The sequence below is a fragment of the Amphiura filiformis genome, chromosome 2, assembly GCF_039555335.1.
Source record: "Amphiura filiformis chromosome 2, Afil_fr2py, whole genome shotgun sequence".
NCBI classification, from domain to species: domain Eukaryota; kingdom Metazoa; phylum Echinodermata; class Ophiuroidea; order Amphilepidida; family Amphiuridae; genus Amphiura; species Amphiura filiformis.
The window spans coordinates 34,513,162-34,530,536 of record NC_092629.1 but is presented as its reverse complement, the minus strand read 5'-3'; the positions used below and the strand labels follow the sequence as shown (position 1 = coordinate 34,530,536).

General features: G+C 38.4%; 3 protein-coding genes across 9 annotated transcripts in view; all 3 read left to right on the top strand.

Annotated features, from left to right (window-relative positions):
- The window catches only part of LOC140146120 (monocarboxylate transporter 13-like), a 21,981-nt gene extending 16,444 nt beyond the window's left edge, over positions 1–5,537 (top strand). For all 4 annotated transcript variants that reach the window (XM_072167872.1, XM_072167874.1, XM_072167871.1 and 1 more), the window contains 3 exons: positions 1,858–1,998; positions 3,156–3,977; positions 5,053–5,537. In XM_072167872.1, the coding sequence (XP_072023973.1) occupies positions 1,858–1,998; positions 3,156–3,977; positions 5,053–5,255 (1,166 nt within the window). In that variant the 3' untranslated portion in view covers positions 5,256–5,537. The remainder of the gene's footprint in view (positions 1–1,857; positions 1,999–3,155; positions 3,978–5,052) is intronic.
- Positions 5,538–5,619: 82 nt separating this feature from the next.
- On the top strand, positions 5,620–10,386 carry LOC140146121 (uncharacterized). Of its 3 annotated transcripts, none has more exons than XM_072167876.1 (2): positions 5,620–8,031; positions 8,486–10,386. In XM_072167876.1, the coding sequence occupies exons 1-2, from the start codon at positions 8,000–8,002 to the stop codon at positions 9,261–9,263; spliced, it is 810 nt and encodes a 269-aa protein (XP_072023977.1). In that variant the 5' UTR covers positions 5,620–7,999; the 3' UTR covers positions 9,264–10,386. The 3 variants fall into 3 exon arrangements, with proteins under 3 accessions (XP_072023977.1, XP_072023976.1, XP_072023978.1); XM_072167875.1 differs by having other exon boundaries at positions 5,620–8,071; XM_072167877.1 differs by having other exon boundaries at positions 5,620–8,307.
- A 461-nt stretch (positions 10,387–10,847) lies between these two features.
- Positions 10,848–17,024, top strand: LOC140146118 (monocarboxylate transporter 13-like). Of its 2 annotated transcripts, none has more exons than XM_072167869.1 (5): positions 10,848–10,998; positions 12,169–12,278; positions 13,291–13,431; positions 13,869–14,696; positions 15,675–17,024. In XM_072167869.1, exons 2-5 carry the CDS (start codon positions 12,185–12,187, stop codon positions 15,863–15,865), a joined length of 1,254 nt encoding a protein of 417 aa, XP_072023970.1. In that variant the 5' UTR covers positions 10,848–10,998; positions 12,169–12,184; the 3' UTR covers positions 15,866–17,024. The 2 variants fall into 2 exon arrangements, with proteins under 2 accessions (XP_072023970.1, XP_072023969.1); XM_072167868.1 differs by having other exon boundaries at positions 12,169–12,392.
- Positions 17,025–17,375: the final 351 nt, after the last annotated feature.

Here is a 17,375-nt window from a genome sequence, read left to right as displayed (position 1 = left end):
AGTAATTTGTGTCCAAATTGATTTATTCGAAGGTAACTTTTGACGTTTTCGCTAAGGTTACCTACGAATACCATGGAAAAAACGACTGTTCTCATTGTTTCATGATCTAGACAACACAGTGATGGACCCTGGTATAAAGCTAATTGTAGTTGCCCTCAAACGCTCACCTTTTCATTGTATAAAGCGTTAGGTGTATGCGTATAATTCCTAATATTCTTGAAAACATATATCCTACTCGTTCTTATACAATGTGTAAATTGATTCATACTCATTTGATAAATAAAATACAGAAACTGACCTAAACTTCATTTTCAAAAATAAACTAGCATAAATTGACTAAGATTATATTGATCGCATTATAAAAATAAAAACAAATATTTTCTGGCTGAGCTAGCATTTTCCTGACACCCTGTGGTCTAAATAAAAAAAAAAAAGCGTTAATGGGAATATTCCATTTGTTTTAGGTTGATTAGTATTGCGATAGTGAAAGCATCCTAATGGTATTCGTAGGTAACATTGGGTTTTGATATCACATTTACTATCACACGTCCTGGATTTATTTTTCAAGATTAGTAATGGCACTTTTGGTTCCTATAAGGCCAATATGTCATCAATCAATGGGCAAAAGGAAAAAATTGTGGAGACATTTTTATTTCGGACTTTTATTTTTGGCCCGTGGACACTTTTGGTTGGATTCGACCATATACGTGTACGTGTCATGCCACCTGTCGGTTCAGATTAAAGCAAAGGCACAGGCCACTGGGCACTCGGCGAACATTGGTCTCCATGGACAATTATTCTTCTAGTACATTTTTTGGAGTCAAGCAACCAAGAACCAAAAACTGTTGGCAACCTGCGAGAAAGCTCAAGCTGCAGTACTTTGGTCATGTTGCAAGGAGCAGTCATGCTGGAAATGTGAAAAACGCAAGGAACCCTAGGCAGATTACGTACACGGACCTCGTGGAATCAAGCATAAGATCCTGGACGGGAGTTACCCCCTTCAATGCAAGCCAGACTGTCCGAGACATAATGAAATGTAGACATATCAAAAATCACAGCACTGGCTGCAAGCCACCTCCATGATGAGGATGATGAGCTATAACGATGTTAGACTTGGATCAAGAACCAAACTGAGCATGCGAGAGGTGTAGTGATCTGCAAAACATCATAGTTGGCCATTAAAGTGCCTGGATCAGTTTGTTTTGACCGGGTTTGGTCTGGAGGAACTTGTGGATTTGACTTGGGTGGGTTTTGTATTCATGTTTTCAATTTATAGTTATTAGCCTATATCTTGAATCAGTTGTTCCAAAACTACCTGTTGCTAGATTGTCTTGTTTCAAGTTGTGAGATTGTCTTGTTTTGTTATCATGATTAATTAAACGTAAAATAAAATATAGAATGTTTGGTGGCAATTGACGTACGTCATAATTATAATAGAGATATTTCTAAACGTACGTATCGAACGTAGGCCTACGTGGAATCTATTGAAAATCACTCTCCTGTGACGAGATTTTAGATTCCACGTACTTCGATGCTACGTTTGGAAATCACAATCTCTGTAATATATTTCACACATATGGACTGGTATAAATTCATAGCCCCTTTATTGTCCATTTATTTGAAGGTCTACAAAATATATCTACATCGATGGCAAGAAGAAGCCCCTATGTCACCGGCAGTCTTTCGTCATTACAATGTTCTATATGAACCCCGAACATTCAGCAGAAGTATTTAAATTAATGCTAGTATTTCACTCCAGCTCATTATTGTAGTTGTTGTAATTGAGTGTAATGTACAGAAAAGTTTTACATAATTCTATGACATTTAATATACCATTATGCATTTACTCACATGCAGGTCCCGTTTGGGCAGCATTAACGCACCATGTGTCATACCGTGGATTGGTTGTGAGTGGCGGAGCGATAACTTCCATCGGCTTAATCGGAGCAAGCCTCTCCCAAACATCTGTACATCTTGGCTGTTGTATGGCCATCTTAAGTAAGTAAATAAGGATATTTTATAATTTGACTCTATTACTGAATACAATGGAAAGCTCTGCTCCCGGCACTGCTTCCACATCTTCAACCCTCAAACCTTTTCGCGAGGTGGGCTAAATACTAATAGCATTGCTCTCCCACATGTCCCAGGCGATGCTGTGATCGGTACAGTGATGATCGTCCCTTGATATGGCATTTACATGTCAGAGCCATGTGACATGATGCCGATTTGTTCTAATAGTAGAAAGTACTACTTTCACATCGTCAACCCTCAAACCTTTCCTCCAGTATTATACGATCGTGGATACCTCCTTAAGTTTGGAGTGGGGTTCTAGCGAGGAGCGCAAACTACTAATAATGCTAATAGCATCGCTAGAGGAGGATACAATGATCAAGAGAGCGAGGATCATCGCGGTCACATGTCCAGGCCATGTGACCTGCTGCCGGCTTTAGAAAGCACTACTTCCGCCTCGTCAACCTCAAACCTTTCCTCCAGTATTTAATACGATCGTGGATACCTCCTTAAGTTGGATTGGGGGTCTAGCGAGGAGCCTTGAATACTAATCATGCTAATAACATCGCATGATGAGGATGGAATGATCGGGAGATCAGTGCTTTTGCATATCCAAGCCATACGACCTGCTACCGACATTTACTAATACAGTAGAAAGCAGTGCTTCCACATCGCCAACCTTTTTGGAATGAGAGTCTAAATCCAGCATCCATGTTTCCTTTATCAGAATAACATTACTATAACCTCTCATTAATCACGAACAGAGGTAGTGCGGCAACAGTATAATATGAATATGAATACGTGTGCCAGATATGCACTAGCAAGTGTAAGGTCTCTGTGTGTTCATCCAAAATCATCTTTTAAAAATCTTGGCGTTATGCTTGATTCTTCTCTAAACATGTCTGCTCACATAAAGTCAATATGTAGTTCCGTTAATTTTCACATGAGCAATCTATGACGTATCTGCCGTTTCATATCACATGAGGCTTGTCAAATGCTGCCAGAGAGTTGGTGCTCACTCGTCTGGATTACGCCAATTCTCTTTTACTTGGTGCACGTGCGAAAGATTTGATGCGCTTGTAGCGCCTGCAGAATAATTATTTATTTAAAAGTACCACGGTTTTTTCCTTCTCTACCTCTTTTAGGTCTTGGTTCTGGTCTACCACTTGTGGCAAAGATCGTTGCTGTAAAGGACTTCTTTGAGAAGAAATTCGCAATGGCAAACGGTATAGCTTTCACCGGAGGGGCTATTGGTATGACCGTATTGGCTCCCATTATCGAAGTCCTTATCAATACCTACGGATGGAGAGGTGCCATGCTTATATTCGCTTCCATGAACTTCAATATGTGCATCGGAGGAGCTCTGATGATACAACACGAAAGAAGTCATATATCAGCAAAACAAGATAAACAAAAAGAACATAATACGAGTGGGTCACCGAGCCAAAGAATTGATAAAATTTTAGGTTTATTAAAAGACTTTACCAACAATCTTGGCTTTTCAGTACTGTACAACCATCGTATTTTATTTACATACTTAACTGCAATGATGATACATGAACTAGTGCTCTGTGGCTGGGTTCTCTTTCTAGTTTCTTACACCATTACTGTCGGGTACACTGCGCAGGTAGCTTCGTTTCTATCAGCACTAGGCGGCGGGGGCGCCCTTCTTGGTCGACTAGTCGCTGGGCCTTTCATAGACAAAGGGTTCATCTCGGGACATATGGCATTCATTATATTCCTCGTGGGTGGCGCTGTAATGATGTTTTGCTACCCGTTCGTTGATGCTTATTGGTTACTTTCACTGGTATCGTTAATGTCTGGATTTTTTCTTGGATCAACGAGCCCGATATATGTTGTGTTGTTGAAGGAGATACTGCGAAATGACGAATCAGGTTTTTCTGGATCTATGGGATTGCAATACATGTTCAGAAGTGTTGGCATGCTCGCAGGAGGACCGTTAACTGGTATGTAACCATTCACTTGTTTGTTTGGCGTTTGCTTGTTTTAAAGTATACTACAAATATATTTTTCTGTTAAGGCTAACATAGCAGTTATCTATCCAGGTAGCGCTGACGGGGTGGCGCACAGATTGCGATTTACCTCCCGCTTGAAGCTCTCCTTATCCTGGTTAGACACTCTAATTATGTTCAGGAAGGACATTCCATAATCGAAAAAAAGATAAATGATCTGTTTTGGCTGACCATGTTAGATCTGTGAACTTTTACAGCAATTTCAAGTTCATTCTTTAGGCATGTCAAAAGCATTACCAAGGTAATATTCTCCAGAGGTGTTCATTCTCTAGAGGTGCTCATTCTCTAGATGTGTTCTTTCTCTATGGGTGCTTATAATCCAGAGGGTTCATTCTGTAGAGGTGCTCATTCTCTAGAGGTGTTCATTCTCTAGAGGTGCTCATTCTCTAGATGTGTTCTTTCTCTATGGGTGCTTATAATCAAGAGGCGTTCATTCTCTAGAGGTGCTTATTCACCAGATGTGTTCATACTCCAAAGTGCCTATTCTCCAGAAGCGTTTATTCTCTAGAGGCGCTCATTATAGTTCACTCCGTGAACGAAAAAGAATATATGTGAAATTCCGCTCTTTTCCTAAGAGTGGCTTTTATTATAGTTACTATTAAAAAGTTTTCTTATAGTTATCATACCGAGTACAAAATCGATAGTTTAATAGCATGTGTGCTTATTTTTAAACATGCAAACATGAAATGCCTCATCCACAAAAATGTAAAGGGTTTAGAGCAAATCATCGATACACATAGTAAAACAAGTAAAACTGCACATTTGTGTCTCAACCCCATTAGCTCAGTTGGTAAAGCACCGGACTTTTATAAATGTAAATGAGCCGTTTATATATGTATTTTATATGTATGTTTCTTCCCTGTATGTTTCTTCCCTTGTTATAAAATGCAAACATATCTTATATTAAATAACGCCCTCAATGTTATCATAATTCTATTTAATAATATTACACATTTCCACGTGTACAACACAGCGGTAACTTACTCTCTAACACACTTTTCTTTTTCAGGATGGCTTTATGACATTTCGGGGAATTTCTACTTCTCATTCATGACGTTAGCGGGACTCGAAGCTATTGGTGCCTTATTAATCATTATACGACCAAGTCTTTTCAAAAAATGTCTCAGTCGACCAGAAACCAACACATCAACATATTTAGATATGAAGGACATTAATGTTGCAACTTTGGATACACAGGTTGAAAAAGTATGACAAGAATAAACAAACTGCTCTCATCATAGACCCCGTTTACACAGTCGACTTCAATTGCAATATCGAATTTAGATTGCGACTATAGATTAATTTGAATTATTTTTTTTTGTTACTGTATTTAATAATGAGCGGTACCGTGACATTAGTAAATAAGGGAATACGGGAAAAGAGATCACGAAAACAGAACGTTACTTACGAGCATTATGGGGAAACCTTAATTGTAAATGTGGATTTCCCGCCTGTAACAATGCATCTTGATTCGAATAAATTCCATCCACCGTTTTTATGTATGTACAAACAGTACAATGTTCCCCATGTCCACTGATTATTATAGTCCACAAACGAATACCTCCAGCGATATTCCATTTTACAGCATAAATTGTTTTAATATTAGTGGTTTAACATTATCCCTGGTGGTTAAATTTTAGCGTTAATAATTACTTATTCAATCATAAGGTAAAGGTAAAGGGTAAAGGAGACGATCCTGTATAAACAGTGATCGGAGTGCCCATCTCTCTTTCATTGGTGATTGGGCCAGACTCCTTCATGTAATGTTGCTATAGGGGGATCGCTACACCTCCTCTACCTTCCCAGCATTTAAGAAAGCCGATAACCATTTAAACACCTGGGTGGAGAGGAGTAATCGAGATAAAGTGCCTTACTCAAGGGCACAACACGATGGCGTCGCCGGGGCTCGAACCCGCAACCTTCCGATTATGAGTCAGTGCCCGTTCCGCTAGGCCACCGTGCTCCACTCATTGCTCCACTGTGATTCAATCATACAATGGCCCAAAATGCTTCCAGCATGACACCTGTTACCAACTGTCAACATTTGAAAACGAATTATGGAAAGATGTACTGAATTAGGCCATCTGATGCAAACCGATCTCTCATCGAACATTTCTGGAACACGGAAGTGACTCCTGAATTTTGTGAACCAAAGCTTTCGATAACAATGGCCGTGAATGCATGTCTAAAGCAAAATCTCCTGTATAATCTCTTGGCAGTTTTGTTTTTAACATGTTCAAAGTGCAGGTTTTTCATATCCAACAACGTAAACAGTGCAACTTCCTTTGGCCCGGTTTTACATAATTATTTTAAGACACAATTTGGCCCAATTTATGAAACTTAGAGAAGGGATCTTTAAAAACCTAATGCTGTGACTTCATATGATTATGTCAACAGAAGGTTAAATGTTACATGTATCCTGATAACGTTTCACTATGGACCACAATAGCCTCATCCCAATGGCAAAGTCCATTAACCTCGATTACATAATCATAGTGCAAAATTTGACCTCAAGTTGCAGAGTTTTTGTACCCAAAGTTTCAAAAGTCATTCAATGAATGTACAAATGTAATGGAGTTGAAGAACTGTGCCCCTGATAGATGAGTATGTTGTGGATCCTAGTGTTTGGGACATCCCAATGAATGGCGCCCATTATACATTTAAACACATTTCCTATAACATTTCGGTTTGAAGAGTCATAAGTCCGAAAAACTCAAATAACTTAGTTATACATCCCAATCCTTACCGTAACCATAAACTTTACCTTAACCCTAACCTATAGACTAAGCCCTAATCATAATCTTAACCATACCCCTAACAATGTGCTAGCTCTTATCCATAACCCAACTCCAAACCTAAAATTCCTTAAATCCAAACGTCGACCGTTTTCGGAGTAACGATCCTTCTGACTAATTGGCTGCTCCCTGCTATTCCTAACTTTGCCAAATGATTGTCCCCGAAATATGGAATGATCCTCACGGGCCTCATCTTACTTTACTTTTGTCATCTCAGCCATCCCTTCTATCCAGTTGGCATAAACATTGCGTTATCTGTTGACATAATGAAAAAAGTGTTTTTAGGGGGTGTTATCTTTTGTTCGATATAAAAAAATATTTCTGATTGGATGAAATGAACACTTGAGGTTTTGACAAAAACCAATCACATATGCCTATTTTCCACCAGATCTCACACAGCTCTTATGATGCTATGCACTCAACCGTGTAGTATAAACACAGATTGTGTAGAGGCTAGACTCGCTGTGCTTGGAAATATCTGTGTACTCAGGTGTATCGAGGTGGAAACTGCGTTTCGTAGATGCATTTATAAGAGAATCGTTTAGCCAAATCTTTTCATATGAAGGCGTGGTTGGTGCGGGAGGGGAAACTTTTGACATTCGTACATTTCTACATGAATTGAACCTTATATTATGAATTATACCCTAAAATTTATGAATTTTACCCTAAAATTATGAATTTTACCCTAAAATTATGAATTTTACCTTATATTTTATATGAATTTTACCTTAATGTTTTTGCTGTTGTTCTTTTTTTGGGGGGAGGGAGAGGGGTGGTCCTAGGGTACTTGTCCACCACCAAAATTATTAGGGCCGCCCAGGCCCTCCGGCTCGGGAGCCACTTATGTATGGTGTAGATGAACTTGGCCAAGGAACTAACATAGGCCTAAACAGAAAACTAGACCTCCATAATTACACAGAAATAATTATTTTCAGATCAGTTTAGCAATTTTTTGCTTCGCTTATTATTTTCTCTCACAAAACAAATTACCAGCATTCCGGGCAGTTATCAATGCAATAAATCAAACATGATCTTCATCAGTTGCTCTGTATTTTTTAAAGACAGTTCTTGTTTGTACTGAGCACGTCATTTAAATGTCATTGAATTCCGTTATATAAAGTTCAAAAGTCCTTTGATCCACGAAGATGGAACAAACTAAACATGCACAATGTCAATGCTAGTAAAAGTACAAGGTACGATGATATTCTCCCGGTATTTACTCAGTCGGTTCAGGTCGGTTGTGCATGTATTCGTATAGGGGTGTGTGTGTTAATTATAGGCCTTTATACTTTTATAATAATAAATGATTATTACTACTAGATTATGGAGTGCCACAGTGGAACATCGACATGATCAATGTGGTGAATGTCTGATTTAGTTTTCGTTATTTTCTCTCATTGCTGTATATTGTGTAATTTAAATGTAGCAGATGCTCAGTGCCACCGGGCACTGTTGTGGAGTTGTAAATGGTAAGCGTACTCATATTATATCAACCTAACAAAAACTAGTAGTTGAAGGTGAGTAAAAAAGTTCATGTTTGAAATCAAATTTTAATTAAAAAGATTTCAAATTTAACTAACAATATTATAAATGACAACAATTTGCTTGGTATAAAATGCATAATATTCAAATTATTGTACGTTTCAGATTATTACCAACCCTTAAGATGGCTGAAAAAGCATCTGGACCAAATCCGCCACTTCGTATTATGACATGGGGTCCGGCTAGATCTTTATCCACTGTTTTTGAAAAGTGTATGAGTTTCGTTGACGGAGTCCAAATCATCAATGAGCCATACCAATGTGCAGCCACACTAGGACCTGAAGGAGTTATAGGAGGAGCCGGAGGTCAACAAGGTGGAGGTGATGATGAAGTAACGAAAGCATTTGCTGATGCTACACACCAGATGAAACAACATGACAGCTGTGATGTCGGCTGGGATGATCAATATTGCACGTACGAGTGGGCTCAAAAGACTCTTGAAAGTGATTATCCTGGAAAGAAGCTGGTATTTTGCAAAGATCTCATGAGTGGCATTCACGGGAAACACGACTATTTGCCGAAAGGGTATCTACACACCTTTATCATTCGTAATCCGCTCAGGGTTGGATTGTCCCTGCGTAAAGGAGTGGTGGCAGTCTTTCTGCAACCTGGTATGACAACTGAACAGGTTGATATTACAGAAGTCCCACTTTTGAACATGTGTCCTGGATACGGTTTTGTTGAGATGGTGGAGTTGATAGAGCATCTCAAAAAGATCGGTGAAATGAAAGGAGAACCGATAATCATAGATGCTGATGATCTGCAGAATCATCCAGAATCGATTATCAGCCAATACTGTGAGAAAACCGGTATACATTACAGTAAAAGTCTGCTGACGTGGGAAGCTGGTGATGGGATCGTGAAAAGGAGTTGGATCATCTGAAAAGGATTTCTTAAAGGAAATCAAATGATGCATTACTTCGATGCGGCGTTTGCCAGCACCGGATTTCAACCTGCTACAGATCTCCCCTCTTCCTTACCTCCTGATGTCGTCAAATTCGGCAACCTCTGCGAGCCTCACGATCGCAAGTTGTACGATATGCGAATCAAGCCATAAACATTTTAAAAGAATATAAAGATTTCAAAAAAAGTAATGTTTGACAGACCTTATACATAGACAGGTATAATCCTACAAAGCAGAACATTCGTATAGTGACCATGTATAAAAAATAAAGCTTAAAGGTCCGTAACTTGATCAACAGCATCACCCCCCCCCTCCGATTTTTCTCATTGTTGATGAGTTTTTGATATCATAAAATGAATCGTATTTTTGTCATTACCATCCTGCAATTTGACGCTTCAAATCGATGCTGTATTTTCGAAGAAATCTGGAAAAACCACCTTGTTACACGACACGGGGATTTTGGGTAGCCATAGAATGAAATCGGAATAAATTCGGAAGGTTTCAGCTCGGCACATGATGCAGTCATGTCTACAGTAGAATTCAATTCGACCTTTGCAGGACTTAAACCCACCAAGATAACACTCATTGAAAACAGCTCAACTGATTAAATAATTTCTTCTCTGGTTAAGGTTATTAATTATTTTAAACTGTTGTGATTTGGTAGTTAACAGCATCTTACGAATGCCTGGTAGTGAGCTTTGGCAACAATTGCATTGCTCAATTCATAGCGAGCGTGTAGAAGAATTAAAATATCACAGATATACTTTTATAGGTGCTGCGGTTCTTGAGTTACGTTGTGAAGAGGGCTGAAACAACAACACTTTTATAAAACGTACATAACTAATTAACAACAATAAATTAAGCAAGTTTGCAGAGTATACGATTTGTAGAATAAACTTTTAGAGGCTCATTTGGACAGTTGCTTGAAAAATATCGTAAACTAGTGAACTATGAACATGTTATGATGCTGAATAAAGAAACTGCAGTGAATTACTAAAATACAATAAACAAAATACAAAGTTTGACATTCTTACGGTGTCTGGCGAATTTGTTCTGTAAACATGGTATGTATCACTATTGTTCAAAGCCAAATCCGAAATGTAAAAATAAAAATTCATTTGCAATAAGACTTTACATTAGTTTCGAAGTCTAGATTAACATGGAAGGACAAATGATGAATACCGTGCATACCAAATTAATGTGATCGTTGAGCACAATGGCATTACAGCTATTGTGGTTTTGAATAATTATACTACTGCTTTCGTGCCATAATTTATACATAGAAATTATTATTTTCGGATGAGTTTAGCAATTTGATTGCTGACTTATCTTTTTTCACTCATAAAATAAATTAACAGCATTCCTGGCAGGAATATCAATGCCATTATTACTTCATCGGTTGCTCCGTCCTTTTAAAGACAGTTCTTGTTTGTACTGAGCACGTCATTCAAATGTCATGTCATTGATTGGTTATAAAGTTCAAAAGTCCTTTGATGCACATGCACAATCTGATAAACATGCACAATGTCAATGCTAGTAAAAGTACAAGGGTACGATGCTATTTACTCAGTCGGTTCAGGTCGGTTGTGAATGCAAGCTCGTGTATTCCTACAAACGTGTGTGTTTAGGCCTTTATAATAATAAGTGATTATTATAACTTGATTATGGAGTGCCACAGTGGAACATCAATGGTGATAGCTGGTGAATGTGTGATGTAGGTTTTCATTATTTTCTCTTATTGTGTAATAAAAATGAATATGTTTCCATGCTCAGTCAGTGGCACCTGGCAATGTTGTGGAACGGTACGAGTATTAAAACTGTACCATATAGTGATTACTTGGAGTGATCATTTCCACATCTGGATTTACTGCTAGCCAGAGCTTTAGTAGAGGACCAGCCTGTAGACTCTGTAACTAAATCATAGAACAAAAGTTTGAGAGTCATTTTGGGATCTTTGATTGATTCTGAATAAATTTAGCTTGGGCTCACCTCCTGAAACTTCCGGACATTCCGGGGAGGGGTCAATCAAGGTCACATGGGGGTCATATTTTCAGAGTGCTCCAATTATATCAAGTAATATATCAAAATACTCGTATGGTCATGACAGGTCCTCTACTAAAGCTCTGGCTAGCAGTAAATCCAGATGTTGCATTTTCGCACGCCTTGCCACTTCACGCGCATTAAAATTAAATTATGAGAATCACTTTAAGACCGAAATTCAGTTTGATTAAATTAGTAACAAAAGTGCAAATTTTTTAGTAACAAGTATTATAGGGAAAGTTTGGTTGGATAATTCAATTGACCAAATCTTGGATCACTGCATTGCTAGCTTGTGTTAAAAATTAATATTAAACCTTACTATGTTTTGTTTCAATATAAATAGAACATTCAAATTGGCAATTTCGACCCTCCTTTTCCACGATTGTCTGATTCATTCACCCCGGAGTTAAAATCTAGACAAAGAGGCCCGTAAACAAGATTCTCTTTTGCGAGGGAGGTGTGAGAAATTTGTAAATGTGGACCCGGCTTTTCCCTACAAAAAAGTGGACTACATCCATCTAAAAATGTGGGCTATTAGCATGAAAAGTGTTCCCTTTGTCAATTTTCCTTTTACTTCTTTGATATTTTTACTCTGAAAGTGCACTTTTTTGTCGATTATAGGGAAGTGGGGACGGGTGCGTCACACAACCAGCACCTACCCCCCTTTTTGTTTGGTGGGTTTGGGCCCCCACCCCATACAGGCTTGCCCCTCGGCAAAATTCCCACCTACACCATTGGCCAATTCCTGCTCTTTTGCACAGCAATATGTATAGTACGTTTTGGTACATTTTGAAAAAATGTTAAATGTTAATTTTCCCTTTTCGTTTAATTTCTCTTTTTACAGGTAATTAATACGTAACATGTCTTTGATTAAAAGACCAAACCAGCACCTTGACTCCGGATACAGCTGGGTCATCCTGTTTGCTGTCACCCTGGTGGAATTTTTTGAACTCGGTATTGTTAAAGTCTTCGGTGTTTTTATTCCTGAATTGATTGAGCAGTTGCAGATGAGTGCATTTGCTGTTGGTCTGAGCTGCAGTATTGGTCTTGGACTAAGTTCGCTGTTAGGTATGCTGAATAAGTCTAGTCTGTCATCATCATACCAAAAATAAATCAACATCTAATCCCATGCTCCTCACAATATAATGGGAGATGACCAATATGTGACCCGTTCCCACAAAACCAGGAACAGGTCACATTTTTGACATTTCATGATTTGAATAAAAATGTAAGCACGGGACAATAAACTTCAAAATGATACCAAAATTCTATACATATCATCAATACTTTTCAAGATATGGATAATTTTGTAAATGATACCTTGATATTTTTGCAAAATTGCTAGTCTGAGTAATGTGCTAATTAGTTTCCTGCTTTACACAGGATTGAATAGAGATTATCATAGTTCAACTGTCAATTATTGATTAAATAAACCTCTTTGAAAGTCCCAAGGTCAAATACCCTGAAATTAAGAATTCCAAAATTTGATATTTTTTTATCAGAATGTCATCTTTAAAGGCTTATAACTCAAAAACATGCCTGGCGACTTGTTCCGGGTTTTGTTGGAGCTGGTCACATATTGGTCAATTACCAGAGATTACACCTAGTATTAAATAGCCATCGTCAAGAATTCATCAGAATAGGATACTCAAATTTAAGCCGGTGACCCCTAACGAACCAGAACAACGACACATCAGGAGCGGGGGACAACCGATTTTTGGCAGGCCAAGAGGGGGCAAGCATTTTCTGACACGCCGTTTGGAAATTTTACCCCCGGGGTACGACTCATAATTATTGCGCAACCCCTTATTGTAGTTGGTGTATTAAAGTGACTTAAGAGGGGCAAGTATAGCTTATTAATCAAACCAAAGGGGTGCAATGTGCAAATTGTGTGAACTTTTACAAGTTTGCGGCATAATCATAAATCCTATGACATTATACCATCATGCATTTTTCTCATGTACAGGTCCCGTTTGGGCAGCACTAACTCACCATTTTACATACCGTGGGTTGACAGTGAGTGGAGGAGTAATAATGTCAATCGGTTTAATCGGAGCAAGCCTCTCACAATCATTTGTACATCTTGGCTGTTCTATGGCCCTCTTAAGTAAGTCAATAAAGTCATTTAATACTTAGATACTTTAATTAACGCGGCCATGTGGTCATCCTAGCCTGTTAGTGCAACGCTAATTGCATTTTGTCATTTTTGGTGATTTTGAGAACAAAGTACAAAAACATGCATTTAAACATTTTATTCACCAATCTTTGCACAAGAACAAATTATAAAGCCAACATAGACCATGATCGCGCCATTCCCAGCTCCAAGAGACTCCTTTTACCGGTATGCCGTCAGCTCCCAAAGATACACCATCTCCAAATCCTGGTGGAGAATACCCACCAAAAATTGATGATATGCCGCCCCCCCCCCCCGGACTCAAAGAGCCTAACGAGCAGTAATTTAGAGACAAAAATCTGTAACATTGAAAATTAGAGAGCGATTTAATTAAAAGTACCAAAATTTTCCCCTTTTTTTACTTGTTTTAGGTCTTGGCTCTGGTCTTCCACTTGTAGCAAAGATTGTTGCTACGAAGGACTTCTTTGAGAAGAAATTCGCAATGGCAAACGGTATAGCTTTCACAGGAGGGGCTGTTGGTATGACCGTATTGGCTCCTATAATCGAAGTCCTTATCAATACCTACGGATGGAGGGGTGCCATGCTTATATACGCATCCATGAACTTCAATATTTGCGTCGGAGGAGCTCTGATGATACAACACGAAAGAAGTCATATATCAGCAAAACAGGATAAACAAAAAGAACATGATACGAGTGGGTCACCAAGCCAAAGAAATTGGGTGGATAATGTTTTAGGTTTGATAAAATACTTTACAAAAAATCTTGGATTTTCAGTATTATACAACCACCGTATTTTATTTGCATACTTAACTGCAATGATGATACATGAACTAGTGCTTTGTGGCTGGGTTCTCTTTCTAGTTTCCTATACAATTTCCATCGGGTACACTGCGCAGGTAGCTTCGTTTCTATCAGCGCTTGGCGGCGGGGGCGCCCTGCTTGGTCGACTAGCAGCTGGGCCTTTCATCGACAAAGGGTTCATCTCAGGACATATGACATTCTTTATATTCCTCGTGGGTGGCGCTGTAATGATGTTTTGCTACCCCTTCGTTGATGCTTATTGGTTACTTTCTCTGATATCTTTCATGTCTGGATTTTTTCTTGGATCAACGAGTCCGATATATGTAATCTTGTTGAAGGAGATATTGCGAAATGACGAATCACGATTTGCTGGATCTATGGGAATGCAATATTTGTTCAGAAGTGTTGGCATGCTCGCTGGAGGGCCATTAACTGGTAAGTAACTATCCACATGTTAGTGTTAATTTTGACCGATTCACACAAGCAATATTTGTTTCTCGCGCTTTCTTGCTACTCGCCAGAAGGATTTTGCAAAACTTGCGCGGCAAATAAAACACGCGTTTGACAGTCGTACGCAGACGCAGCACGCACTTTGCGGGTAGAATCTCGTTTTGAGATGACCGTGAGATCGGCGAATACCCTTCGTTAACGTATGTTCAATGAAGAGCAATCCCAGATCTATAATGAAAGACAAATATAAAGACAATTTATCGCGTCTGACGTCACCTGTCAATCAAACTCGAGCACAGTTTGATGACTTGCTGAACGCGGATTTATAACCGGGCGCCTTATTGTTAATTTTGCACCTTTCGACATGCAAACCATCTCAAAAGTTAGGTCTTTATAGTAGGAAACTTTCTTTGGTGAAGGCACCATGTCCACAATGCCTAGAAAAGCGGCTTTTTGCCTTGTAAAAGTACGAACTTTTTCGCCATTTGCTGCTATTCCTTTTCTCCGATCAGCACCAGATAGATCGGTCTTCCTTTTACGCGCTGATTAACCTGTGTAAACCAATCAAGGATCGTAATTGACAGTGACATCAGACGCGATAAATTGTTTTTATCTCTGTCTTTAATTATAACTTGGTCAGCCACAACCCACAAGAGAGCATATGTCGACTGAAAAGGGGACCAATGGTATTTTGTGGCTGACAGACCAACTTACCTCTGGGATCTTTTGCAGCAAGGCCATTTACATTATTTTGGCATGTCACAAACGTTACCAAGGTATACATTGGACCCTGTTGCAAACTAGGAGATATATAGCTTCATACTAGGTCAGTATGAGTTGAGTTGCCCATCAGTCTATGTACTGTTACAAGTCAGTCCTACTTTACCATGGACGTCCATGATGATTTTCCTCATGGATTAAACAGCAGGTACTTACTATCTCTCTCACACATTTCATTTTCAGGATGGCTGTATGACATATCGGGAAATTTCTACTTCTCATTCATGACGTTAGCGGGACTTGAAGCTGTGGGTGCCTTATTAATCATTATACGACCAAGTCTTTTCAAAAGATGCCTTGGACCAGAAACTAACAGATCAAGTACATGTTTAGAAATCAACAAGGACACTCACAGGAATGTTGCTACAAGTTGAAAGACTATGACACATCGGGAAATGTCTACTTCTCAATCATGACGTTAGCGGGATTTGAAGCTATTGGTGCCTTCCATAGCAAAAGAAAAGTTTCCCGGTGACCACCCGATGACCATTCGGTGGTCATCAGAAACCTTTCGGGTTCCTTTTCCAGAGTTATCCGAAAGTGCCCGCTAGCGGATACCTTGCGGATACCTAATTAAGTTATCCAAAGGTTTTCGGGTAGGACATCCGGAACTTGAAGTCTCCCAAAAACTCAAATATTTCAAATGAGTTACCCAGAAGGTTCCCAGAAAGTTAGATTCTTTGCAGGAGTTACCCGGTGGTTATCCGCTTTTAATTTGACCTTGAAAATAGCATTAAGCATCTTAAGAATGCGTGGGTGGGTATATGGTCAAAGGTCACTGAATGAATTCAAAATGGAGCAGCTAGCTGTGCAGTTGGAATATATTTGTGCAGAATATTCAAGTTATTTGTGGTCGAAAATGTATGGATTTACATGTAGGACATTTCAAGATGTTTACTAATTAATCTGGAACATGCTGGAATTATAAAGCATTGAATGCTTGATTTCATATGACAATGCAGGTAGGAAAATTTGTATGAAATGATTTGTATTGGTGCAGTCTTTATACACTATGTACCTAATATGACACATTTGAATGCTTTAGTTTATATCTTTTGTAAATCATACATGATTTTGACAGTAAATTAATGTCAATTAAATTACTAATCATCAGGTAATGTGTCAATTAACTGATATAAGCTTTATGTTAAGCTATTTGTTGTAACTAAATTTTAATATTTGATATAGGTTAAATTATAGGCTGTGTCAGTGATGTAATCACACTTTAGTAATACATGTATAATATGCTGATATCATATGAATTTGGTTGTACAAACATGTACATTAATTGAAAGGTTTGCACCTTATAAAGGTGTGAACCAAATTAAATCAGAAGAATATTTTTGTCCAATGGGCTATTCCAGAAAATAATAATAATAATAAAGACAGATTTAATATAGCGCCTAATGCAAATGCCTCTAGGCGCTTTACACAACCAGAAACATATTAAAATATCTTAAGCTACAAACAAAGAAAATTTAAGGGCCTAACAAATACATTTTTTTTTTTCATTTTAAATAATAAACAAAATTTTAAACACAACAATATAAAACAAAAAGAAAAGTCATAATCCACGCCGCTTCCCATGAGCCAAAAAAAAAGCAAGGAGGCACGACAAAAGGCACATGTGAAGCGACGAGGAGAATGACTTTAGAACATATTTCATAATATCAATAAGCACATAATAAGCAAATAAAAATGTAAATATACACAGAGTTTAAAATAGAATTGCACTACAACCCAAAAAACAGCATTTCGAGCACACCACCGCATAAAACAATCAAAAAGCTGTGACCGGCACAGACGAAAAAAAAAAAGAAAGAAAAAAAAAACATGGTAAAAGCCCTGGAGAGGAGAGGTTGCCAGCACATCACTCTCAGCAAT

Excerpts from the sequence above, each read along its gene's own strand:
- LOC140146121 (XM_072167875.1), top strand. The coding sequence starts at position 8,007 with ATGTCAATGCTAGTAAAAGTACAAGGTACGATGATATTCTCCCGGTAT. Across the intron at positions 8,072-8,485 it reads TATTTACTCAGTCGGTTCAG|ATTATTACCAACCCTTAAGA; the intron begins GTCGGTTGTGCA and ends TGTACGTTTCAG.
- LOC140146118 (XM_072167868.1), top strand. The coding sequence starts at position 12,185 with ATGTCTTTGATTAAAAGACCAAACCAGCACCTTGACTCCGGATACAGC. Across the intron at positions 12,393-13,290 it reads TGGACTAAGTTCGCTGTTAG|GTCCCGTTTGGGCAGCACTA; the intron begins GTATGCTGAATA and ends TCTCATGTACAG. Across the intron at positions 13,432-13,868 it reads CTGTTCTATGGCCCTCTTAA|GTCTTGGCTCTGGTCTTCCA; the intron begins GTAAGTCAATAA and ends TACTTGTTTTAG.